The sequence below is a fragment of the Leucopleurus acutus genome, assembly GCF_964270905.1.
Source record: "Leucopleurus acutus genome assembly, chromosome: 16".
Classification (NCBI taxonomy): domain Eukaryota; kingdom Metazoa; phylum Chordata; class Mammalia; order Artiodactyla; family Delphinidae; genus Leucopleurus; species Leucopleurus acutus.
This window is the reverse complement of record NC_139158.1, coordinates 70,607,031-70,619,141: the sequence shown is the minus strand read 5'-3', so window position 1 is coordinate 70,619,141 and position 12,111 is coordinate 70,607,031. Positions and strand designations below refer to the sequence as shown.

The following is a 12,111-nucleotide window of genomic DNA, read 5'->3' as shown; positions in this document are numbered from 1 at the left end:
GTTACCCAGGTCGTGAGCAGTAGAGGCAGGATTTGAAAGCAGGTCTGTGTCTACGTCCTGGGTGGGCTCATCCTTCCATGCTCACCTCATAGTCCTGCCCACCTGTATCTCCACTTCAGCCTTTCCTTCCATACAGATGGCTTTCTATTAAAATAAAATTCATGTATTTATCACATAGTTACCCACCTCTGATTTTCACTGTACTAGGTACTTAAAGAGAGTTGAGGGCTTCCCTGGTGGCGCAGTGGTTGAAGGTCTGCCTGCCAATGCAGGGGACATGGGTTCATGCCCCGGTCCGGGAAGATCCCACATGCCGCGGAGCGGCTGGGCCCGTGAGCCATGGCCGCTGAGCCTGCGCGTCCGGAGCCTGTGCTCCACAACGGGAGAGGCCACAACAGTGAGAGGCCCGCGTACCCCACACACACACACACACAAAAGAGATTTGAGTCTCTCAAATCTACAAACCAAATTCCAACACCCTTGGGCTTTTTTTCAAATTTCTGCCTTCTAGTTGCCTTCTTATAGCTCTTTTCCCCTTCTTGGCCACATTGCGTACATGTGATGTCTACACTTGCAATGTGCCTTTCTTTAACTCCTGCCTCTTCCCAGAGCGGCTCTTGTGAAGGTCACCAGTACTCTCCTTGTGGCTAAAGCCAGGGGGCAGCGTGGTGGCGGTGGTACTCCTCCCCCTCCCCCCATCCTCCTTCATTATTATTATTATTCCTTATAGTTGGCTCTTCTTTCAGCATTTCATGATGCTGACCGCTCCCTCCTTGAAAATCTTCCTGCCCTCTTGGTTCCATGGCACACCTGTCAGCAACTATGAAGGGTCTGAGAGTTTGCCTTATTTGCAAGCAAAGGGGTTAGGCTGCCCGTTGCATGGTTGCGTGGATGCTGGCAGGAGACACAAGACTCTTGGGTCAGAGACAAAGGACTTTATTACTCATTACCCCTCAGGCACCACAAGCTTCATGTCTGTAACAGTTTCCCTTGTGCCCCCAAGTCCTGTGAAGATGATGTGAGGGTGGATCCAGGTGGGGTTTACACACAGCAGGTCTGTGTCATAGCTGGGGAGCCCCACGCCTAGGATACCCCAATCTTTTATTATTACCTTTGAGATATAATTTACAAACCATAAAGTTCAATAAGTCTACCATTTAGTGGGTTTTAGTGTATTTACAGAGTCGTGGCACCATTGCTACATGCTCTGTCTTTCCTTCTTTCCACCTGTAGGGACCCCAGATTAAAACACAGCCCCTGTAGGGCGACCCAGGGGAGGGAAATCTAGCTGGGCTTTGGATTTGCACAGCGTTGGGTTCCCTCAGGTTCGTCTGAAGCTGATGCATGGACCTCATCCTGCTCCATCCTGTGCACCTCCTCTCTGAGGACCGTAGGCAACTCTGACCTGGAGCTGTCCCCTCACACACGTATTCTTTCCTCCTTTACTTTCTGATATTTTTTCTCCCTGTCTTCCCTCAGCCCATCCCCCATTTATGTGCTTCAGGACTGATCCAGCTCATTCCCGCCCCAGCACATGGGAGCTGGGAGAAAGCGTGGCGCGCAAGGCAGCCCTGCTTCTTGCCCTCGTGGAACTTACCTTTCGGCAGCAGAGACAGACATTTAGCAACTAATCACAGAGTTACATGTTTTATCACACGTGTGACCAGGCTCCAGGGGGGAAAGGGGTCTGCTGAGGAGGTAGGGAGTAGGGAGAGTGGGGAGGAATTATGAGTCTCAGAGACGTGCCCGCGGAAGAAGTGGCCCGTGAGCAGAGTTCAGAGAGGTGAACTGGAAATAGTCAAAGGGCCACCAGGCTGCACAGGGCGATGGCATGTGTGCAGGCCCTTCACCACCTGCTCATCCTCTTTGCTCAGGGCCGACGGCTCCCTGTAGGGCTTATGCCAGGACCCTCCTGACGCTGCAGGAACTCTGAACCCAGAAACCAACCGTAAATGGGCAGTCAGCCATGCGCGCAGTGGGCCCTTGGGAGGTCTTTAGCATAGCGAATCAAAAATGATTTATGTCCACTTCTATTTCTTTCAACTTTTAATAAAGAATAATCAAAAACTCTTCTTTAGAGGTTGCCAAAGAGGTGCAAATATGGTCTTAAGAGAATCAATGGGCCAGCTTTTAGCAAGTTTCCAAATGTCATGCCATTGACGCAGTATGACTAGAAATGAAAAGAATATTTCGAACGAATTGTGGGAAGTTCACTGAAATATTTTCTAGCCAGGAGATTTCTGGAGCAATTAGAATAATTTTCAACTGGAAACGGTGGCCTCATTTTACGTGTGTGTGTGTGTGTGTGTGTGTGTGTGTGTGTGTGTGTGCGCGCGCTAGGAGCTCAAATCAGCACACGGGAGGTTTCTAGGACCCATGTGTTAGAATATCTCCTGTAAAACAGTCATAATGTCAGTTGCACACAGTTTCCTTTTATTAAAGACAGTAATGTTTCCACTTCTGCTGATTATAAATCAGTTGCAAGCCGGCATGCACTCCGGCATGTCCGGAAATAATGACAGCCATTTTTGCAGGCTGTGTCTTATCTCTTTGTGAAGGGAATAATGTCCTGACACAGGCGCAGAGAGGATGGGGAATTGCAAAATGGTGAGGCTATTATAGATAACTTGATAGTCAATCAGGTAATACTAAAACAGCAGGCTTTCCATGGCCTCAGGTGCTTCTCTCGTCTTCCTTTCTAGATAGTTCCTGAAGATAGAGAGGTTTTTGCCTGGGTGGTGGAAGGATGCACATATGCCAGGGTCAGAAATATTAAAGTGTGGGCATTTGCAGTCCCTACTCCTGTAAAGAGTGTGTGCTCTCAAACCAAGCCGGCTTATTCCACATAACATAAAACAAGCTAAGGGAAGGTGGAATTTGAGTTGTTTTAAAAGAGAGAGATAAGCAGATGAAAAAGAAGGAAAAAAAGAGAGGTTTCAAAGGGAACTGTTACCATGATGAATGAGAGAGACATGGGTATAAAATGGGATTAAGCAGGACCACCGATAAGGCTATAAAATGCCTTTGTTCAGCTTAGAACACATGTGCCCCCCTGGGTGGATGAATTGGAAAAAGGTTCGCCCTGTGGGCACATGCAGCTCCAAGGCATATAGCCTGGCACACAGACAGAGCCTTTGGGCAAAGAAAATAGGTAGCCTTCCTCCAAGTGGGTTCGGTCAGCCTGTGGTCAGGACTCCTGCTTTGCCAGCAGAACAGGGGCTGGACTTGGGTGCCACACCCTTGGCCCATGGCTGGGCACCTTTGGTGCGGTGACCAATTGCTCAGCCTCAGGGAGTGGCCTGGATTTAAGGAATGTGTCCATTCATGTGTTTCGTGATATTATTTGGCCCCGTTCTTTCCAGTGAGGGACTTAAGGTGACATTAGCCTTCAGATCTTGGAGACAGAGGACAAGGCCAGCAGCATCAGTGTCACTCTGGAACTTGTCAGAAATGCAGATTATCTAGCCTCACCCCTGACCTACTGAGTCACTCTGGAGGTGATCGTTATGCATGCTAAGGTTTGAGAGCCGCTGCTTTAGACGGATGGAGCTGGGGTAAGAAAACCTCACCCAAGCCTAATAGCGCATTGGATATGACACCCCTTAATAATATATTCAGAAAGTCTGCTAGCCAGGAATGCAGGAAGATGCTTTGCCCCTCCTTACATAGATACTTCTGACTTCGAGACCGCTGAGGTTTCTAGAAAGCTAGGCATCGATCACATCAGTTCCCAAACTGTTTTCTGTGGAGCAGTCATTTCCTGCAAGATGGCGTTTGATGTTCTTTGAACAAGCAGAGTGAGTTTCTGGAACACTGCACACTCTACCTGCCTCACACAGTCAGAGGGTAACTGTGCGCCGTCGTGCACTGGCTGGCAGCTGGGCAATGTGAGAGTCACATCACCTGGGTCCACATCCTAACTCCATCCCTCAGCAAAGTCATGTTAAGGTTTTGCTCCTCGTGCTATGGTTCATGGACCGGCATCAGCGACAAGACTTGGGAGCTAGCTGGAAATGAAGGATGTCAGGTCCCCCCACAGACTCAGGGAATCGGAGTCTGCATTTTTAACAAGATTCCCCAGGTGGTTTGTATGCACATTAATTTGAAAAGTACTATTCTAAACCATGTTGCTTGACCTGTCTGCCTCAGTTTCCTTATCTGGAGAACAGGAATATTCTTAGGACCTATCTCGTGCCTTATCATCCCATGAGAATCACCTGGAGGGTCTGTGAAAGCAAAAATGGCCTGGCTCCCCCTATAACAGCTCCTGATTTATTAGGTCCAGAGAGGGGCCAGAAAATTTGCATTTCTAACAGGTTCCCAGGGGGTGCTAATGCAGTAGATCTGGGGACAACACTTTGAGAACCACTGCTTTAGATCATTCTAAAAGCATCGCTCGTCCTCTGCTGGCCGTGTTTTCCCCCTTGAAGGATGCTATTTCAATACTTGACGTTGTGTTTATGTTTTGCCCTTTTTGCTGTTTTGTTGGAATCTTAACGCCAGCCTGTAAATTCTGGGAAGAAATTATAGCTTCCACATTCCACACTCTCTCATTTTCTGTTTTGTTAAATAATGAGGACATTTCCAGTGCAATTAATAATAGAGTAAGGAAAGGGGAAGAGACAACTCAGACTACCAACCCCAATAAACAGCCTCCATAAATGGATATCAGCCCTGGAAATCTCATTAAAATTAACATTTCTCACAGGTTCCCGGGCGATGTCGATGCTGGGTCTGGGACCCACCCTTTGAGAAGTACTTTCCTAGGGATTTGAGAAGGATTAAGTGGATTCTATCATGTAAGCCAGGTAACACAGTGCCTAGCACAGACTGAGCACTCGGACATGTTCGTTAATGTGACTTTTACTTAATAAATGCTCAGACAAATCCCATTACTTTGAACAAAATATTTATCAAACTCAGTTATGGACCTTTATTCGCTGGGGGATAGATCGGCTTTTCAGAGGAAGCAGTGCATTATTGCAGGGGTACTTGAGCTTCCCACATTGTCAGTGATCTATGGAGATCAGTTCCCAGCCCCCTGCCCCCTTTTTTTTTAACATAGATTCAGGAGCAGACAACCAGCAAATCTCAGGGCAGTGGCTCATGGGCTTTCAGGAGACCCTATGTATAATATACTGGAGGAGGAGATAGAGATAGGAAGGTTCTGGGTAGAATGGATTAAAGTGTCCTTTATGAGCCAGTGCCCCAAACTGCAGGGTCCTGTGCATGTTGGCTGCTAAAGGCTCACAAATCCTCCTTCCCCAGAGAACTGTGCCCTTGGTCAAAGGGGAACCGTTTCTTCTTCCCCCACCTGGCCGTGACCTGTGACTGATGGGCGTGGAGTGCAGAAGCTGGCCCCTTGCCTCCTGGTGAGATTAGCTCTGGTACACTTCATGCTCTGGAGCTCCGTGGAGTCAGGCTGCAGCCAGACCCCAGTTTCCACCACATCGTTGCTCAGCTTCTTTGCTCACCCTTTCCTTCATCCCCGTTCTCCTGAGAGCACTCAGTAAATCACCAGGTCTCAGACTCTGCTTCCTTCTGGGGAGCCCACCCTAAGACACCCTTCTGAGTGCCCAGTGGGAAACGTACTCAATTGATTCATTGACTCAGAGGGGCTAGAAGATGATCATTTTAGAACCACAGACATAGCTCTGAAAAACTTGCCACAAGAAGAAAGGAAGTGTGCCTGGAACTTTCAGAGGAAGGATATACTTATGGATGAAAAATATTACAGGAGCCAAAAGAAAATTTCCAACAAGCCAAAAGGGCGACATGGGCCTGAGGGTTTGGTAGAATTTTCCACAGGCTTCTATGTGCATCAGCTGTGTCATGCTCCTCTCTGGCTTTTCCCAGGACTTTGACTTCCCTTCACTGTCCTGCTCCTCTTTCCCAGCACCCTAACATCTGCATCCCTGTGCACTTGCATGGCACCTGGTATGATGGCTGGGAAGCTTTACTCTCCCACTTTGCCTCCGGGTTGTGGTCCACTTCAGGCTCCTGGCATCTCCCCTGTACCACCCCTCCCTGTGCCCACTCGAACCTGCTCATCGCCTATGGGCTTAGGTTTCTGAGTCTTTTCCTGCGTCATGAAACCTCCCCTTGTTTGCTTCCCTTGCATTTTCTCTCCTGCCTCTGTCTGGGGCTGAGACAGTGGCTGGCACCTGTGCTTCTTACTCATTCTCTCTGCTTAAATCCCTTCTCCGTGTTGCCACAGCATTCTGGCATCTGAGCCTCTCACCATTCCTGGTCTTCTAGAATCCCTCCCGATCTCTGCTCCTGGGCTCCTGGGTGACTGTGCAATTGCTTGCCCTTCCATCTGGGCTCATCTCTCTGAACTTAACCTCCATTTCTCCTTGCCCTGGTCCATCACAGCCCTGTTTCCTATTGTGGCTCTGGGCCCTCCTGCTCGACCCTGTCCTGCTGTTGCCTGCTCCCAGTATGACAGGTGTGATTATCAAAAGGCCTATTTTCTAGAGATTTTATTAGACAACCTGCGATTTCCTATCCTTCCATGGGAGAAAGCCTGGTGGTTCGGGAGCTAAACAGAAGAATCTAAATTGTTCAAGGGGATGCACTGAATCCTCTCTGGTTCTGCTGGAATCTGACATCTTTAAGAAGAAAAGTTAAATAATACTGGAGGAGACACCAAAATAAAATTTAAACATGAGAAATTAATATTTTGCGCTTAATCAGTCCTTTGCCGTTTGTGTTAATTCCTTATTGCTGATGTAAAAAGTTCTGCAAACTTAGTGGCTTAAAGCAGATTTATTACTTTACAGCTGTGGAGATCAGAAGTCAGAAACTGGGTCTTACTGGGCTAAAATCAAGGTGTCGGCTGGGCTGGGCTCCTCTGGAGAAGGAGAGGGGAGAATCTCTCCCCTTAACCTTTCCAGCTTCTGGAGACCAGCCTGCATTCCTTAGCTCATGGTTCCTTCCCGCACCTTCAAGCCATCAATCACGTCACTCTGACCTCTGCTTCTGTCACCACATCTCCTTCTCTGACTCTGGCCATCGGCCTTCTTCCTCTTCTGCATATAAATCCTCTTGGATAATTCAGGATCTCTCGCCATCTGAAAATCCTTAATCACATCTTCAGAGTCCCTTTTGCCATGTAAGGTGATATATTTACAGATTCCGGGGATTAGGATGTAGACATCTTTGAGGGGCTGTTATCCAGTTTACTCCACTTCACCTGGCTAATTTCATGGTTAATTTAGAGAGCTCCGCTAACACCAGGATATACCTTCATGTGTTAAATACTTTGCATGCCTTCTCATTTATTCGTCGCAGTAACTCCATAGAGCAAACACCAGTATCAGATCCATTGTTTAAATGAGGAAACTGAAGCCCAGAGAAATGCAGGTGCCTGCACAAGTGGTTTTGGCTTGCGTTTGTTTTCCTATCAGTTACTGTAACTTGCTGCTGTAAGAAAGGACCTTATTCAAACTCAGAGTATCACATCTAAGATTCAGGATGGTAAAGACAAAAATGCCTTGCTAGAAATGTTGATTCTAGAAATGTTTAGCAAGTCAGGAGGCTTCAGGGCACGGTGCTAGAAATGAAAATAGCAAAATCCTGCCCTCGGGGAGCTCACAGTCTACAGTGGGAAACACTTGTAGGAAAAAATGTGTGGGAAGTCTGCACCATACATAAGAGAGTGAGGAACTTCCAGAAGGTGTTGTGACAGTCAGGGGCACTTACTGGAGATGCTAACGAGCTGAACCTGTGTGTTTAAGGGAGAGGGAGTATCTCCAGGGAGACAGGAGGCACCAGGCAGAGGAAGAAGCATATGCCAAGGAGGAGAGGTGTTGAAAAGCCCCCATCCTCACTCTACCTGGAGGGACAGATTGGTCCCTGTGGGGGAGACGCAGAGCCTGTGGGTGGTGTACCAGGACACCAGCTGTTTATTATCACTTTGTGGGCTGTGTCTTCACTAACTTACCTGAGTCTGCATTTACGGAAACCCTGTGGGTTTTGCTTAAGAGATGAAGGAAAACAGGAGGAAGGTTAAGGGGCCAAGTGCCAACCCCAAATGCAGATGAGAAAGGAGGCAAGGTGTTTAGAAGCGGCTGTGCTCTCTCTTCCTGTGGCCAGGCATCCACCCTCTTGAATCAGCTCACTAGCGAAGTTTATTCTTGAATCACATCACTTGCAGAAACCAGCAGTGGAGAGTCCTTATTATGGAAAGTCATGGGCCCCAGGGGTGTGGGGACGGGTGGAACTTCCATGCTGGGGTCACTCAGGAGCGTGTGATAATATGATTTCTCCTTCCCTTCCTCTGTCCTGTAGCAATGGAATGGCAGGGACACGGCCCTCATGGTCACCCGCGTGGTCAACCACAGGCGCTTCTCGGCGACAGTCAGTGTGGCGGACACTACCCAGCGGAGTGTGAGCAAGTACCGCTGCGTGATCCGCTCTGACGGTGGCTCTGGTGTGTCCAACTACGCTGAGCTCATTGTGAAAGGTGAGTGCCACCACCGTGCCTCTTCCCGGTGGTTGTCTTCACGGGGATCCCTTGGCCCCATCCTTGCATGGTGGGAGGAGTTAAGACTCCCCCGCTTTCTCATCTGGTGTTCCTACACCCATTCCGTAGGCTGAAACACAATTTCCAACTCTTCCCATCAACACACATCAAAAAAAACAGAGGAAGTTATTGTGAAATCATGCAATATCACATTGTCATTCAAAGTTGAGTCTTACAGGTAGGATCTGTATATGAAAGCTTATGGGATATATGACACAGACGACATCTCCAAATTTGGCTTTATTCTGCATTTAAAGTTAGAGTGAGCCAATGTCCTTGTGCTTTGGTGGCGTTCTATTACAGTGATCAGAGTACAATTGTTTCTGAGGGACTTTTTATTGAAAACGCGATATAATGACAATATTTTAGAAGGACTTTTGAAATAAATAACCTCCCACCCCACTGGCTTTGATTCAATTTTTTTTTCAATTTTCTTTTTCACCTTGAGGTATCACTGACATGTTTTTCCATTAAAATATGCACATTGTTCCTTTTCTGCTTCTCTCAAGGAGCTCGATAGTCCGGACTATTCAGTTTTGAAAGACTGTATAATCTTTCTTACAGTGCTTAACGGTTGTATGCTATTTCATCAAGTGAATCATCCTATTTTTAAAAATCTCCGTCATCATTTAGGTAATTCCAGGTATATTTGTTTTTCTTTTATCTTTCCTTTGTGCATGCAGCGATTAACGCCTCAATTGAGTTCTTCCGAAGAGAATGTTTTTATTCTACTAAACCAGGTTATTTCCTTGGATAAATTCCCTAGGGGTAGAGTTGGTAGGCCAAAGAATCTTTACGGATTTTTCTTTGTGTTGCAATATTGCTTTTGCAAAAAAAAAAAAAACGAAGAAAAAAAAGGTTTGACAGCTTACACTGGAAAATAGCAGCGTATGGATGTTCTCATTTTCCAGTGTTATGTTCGCCGATTAAAATTTTAATCTAACATAATGTAGTGAATGAAATAAGCTGTTTGTCTTAACGCTAGCTGTAGAACGATACCCAGTGTTTTGAAGGTAGAAGCATCGCTCCACTCTCCAGAGGATCCTGAGTTGGTTCCCTTGGTCAAAGGATCGGTTGATGTGAAACCTTGACCTCTCTTCGCTTCCGCATGTCATGGTCGCCTTGTCTGGACTAGTATGAGTCTAGGATCTCTAATCCTAGAGAGTGTGGGATTCTCTCTCCTGTGCTGTCCTGACTCCAGATGGATAGTCACATGGCTGCCCATTTGTCATTAATCAGATCTCAACTTGACTGTCATCATGCCATCTTCTCTGAGAGAACTACCCTGCCCTGACCCCCGCCCCCATTCTGGTGGTCACATTCTATTATATCACCTTGTCTCTTTTTCACTCATCACGTTTCCAAATTACGTATTTTTCTTTATTTGTTTACTCGGCAGCGTCCGTCCCCCCCTTTAGGATATAAGCTCTGTGGGGTTTGGGGCATCTTCCATTTGGTTCATGGTTCACAGTCAGTCCCCCGAGCTTAGCTGAGCGCCTGGCGCGAGTGCTGAGCACACGGAACCATCTGAGACAGCCAGCGTTTGACGGTTCTGACCTGCACAGTCGGTCATTTTGTAAGGCTCAACCTTAAAATACTTGTTGAATGGTGGATAAGTGACGGAGTTATTGGCCTCAGCAGGAATGCATTTCATCACTATAATTCTATGAACACTTAAGCGGAAGATCAACACGTTGGGTACTTACGAACAGAACAACTAACAGGAAAAAAAATCATCTTTAAAATAGTTTGCATCGAGGGCCATTATATATAAAAGAAACCATCATTTTGATCCCATTAGTCTCGTGTCTTGGCTTTTTGGTGCCATAAGATTGATTTGTGTGATAAAGTGGCCTTTGCAGGTCTTCCAGATGGTGAATATGTAACTCCTGCGCTGTGCCCTCTGGAACGCTCACTGCACATACTCCTTTATGGTGACCTCCCACACTGGAAAGGAAGCCCACCCTCCCCACCCGGAGAATGGATAGTGTTTTCTCCGGTCTCACCGGCACCTTGCCCATGCCTGGCACAGCGTTGGTAATGATTGCATAGGGTGAAGGACTAGGGGGCTACTGTAGGGCTCTGAACTTTTCACCCGCAGACAAGTGGAACCAGAAAATGCTTCCTTTAGTCTTATGTCCCCAGGTGTGGAGAAGGAGGTGTGGGAAACCAAATCCAGAGGGCTCTGGGACAGAGGATGAGATTTCCATGGTGAAGCATCATGGCCTTTATTTGGAGGGGTGGCCAGTGTGTCCTAGGACTGTGGTTTATCCTTTGTTGGCTGTGTGTCCTGGGCCAGAGTTCAGCTTGGACTGAGTGGTGTCCTGACCAGGTTTGTCAGTACAATCCAGGAGCTAACACTGCTCTGTCCCCTCCCCACCCCAGCCCTTGCTGCTCCATTTTAAGGGATGCCCTGGATGGCCTCCTTCAGAGGTCTCCTTCAGGGTGGGCGATGGTGGGTTTGTGTTCCTGGTGACCGGGTCCCGTTTTGTTATACCTTACTGCAATCCTTTATGGAATATCACATTTGTTTTAGTGCCCATTTTTCTTCCCGCTTGCGTTTTTTTTCCTTTTTATATTCAATTGGTGGTAAGCTCGAAGCTGGACCCCTTGAATGTAGAAGTCCCTTCACATCCGAGACCTCATGTAGTCCTGATTTTGGCTCTGCACCTTGGTTTTATTTTAGTTCATTTTATGGCTGTGAGAACAGTCACAGCCAGGTTGAGAAATAGAGACAGGTCTTAGGGGCAGAGCTAGGATTGGACCAGGAGCTAGATCATGCTGTTTTGGCAACACCTGGAGCGCCTGAGGGTTGTGGCCTTGTCAGCACATGGTAGCATGATGTCATGAACAGTGTTGAAAGTGTCCAGATAGCAGACAGGGTTCATGACAGGGGTCCCCCGACCTGTCGCTAACTTGCCTTTTTAACTCATGCATCACCCTCCACTACTCCCCACCTTTCTGGAGTGGGGTACTAACTGACAGATTTGTGGAGAAATGGATTTAACCCTTCCCGACACACACACACTCTCTCTCTCTCTCTCTCTCTCTCTCTCTCTCTCTCTCTCTCTCTCTCTCTCTCATAAAAAGCTAATGGTACCCAAGCCAAACAAGACAGTGAAAGACAGGGGACACCCAGAGGCAGCAGCAACCAGAGGAAGCCTGTCACCCTGGAGTGTGTGGCCAGGAACCCACCTGAAGGCAGCAAACCAGAGCATTCGGGGGAAAGTGCTTTATGAAGAATGACTCATGCACATCTTAGAGCCCCTTTTTGTGGCTGAGCCAGAATGCTTAAATACTTTAACACTGAAGTAGTTGCACTTGTTCAAAACAAACAACCAAAAAAACGGAAAAAATAGAAATTTACCTTCTTTCAGGGAAGGGAGAAAATCTGAGAAAGAAGACTGTTCTCAAAGGCCAAGCGCTCTCCCAGGGGATGGGGCTGCTCCCCAAATTGAATTTCCTGTTCCTGGTTTACGCATCACACAGATCGTGTGGGCCGAGTGGCAGGGAGCTGACAGACACTGGGGCGTCACAGGAAGAAGACCATCCCTGGGCAGCATTTTTTCCAGGTTTCCTCCGTT

At 47.4% G+C, this 12,111-nt stretch overlaps 1 protein-coding gene across 1 annotated transcript in view; it reads left to right on the top strand.

Annotated features, from left to right (window-relative positions):
- The window catches only part of PTPRT (protein tyrosine phosphatase receptor type T), a gene marked incomplete at both ends in the record, with an annotated part of 1,082,998 nt that overhangs the window by 414,418 nt on the left and 656,469 nt on the right, over positions 1-12,111 (top strand). Inside the window, 1 exon segment of the mRNA XM_082857741.1 lies at positions 8,293-8,467. Within this exon segment, the coding sequence (XP_082713867.1) occupies positions 8,293-8,467 (175 nt within the window).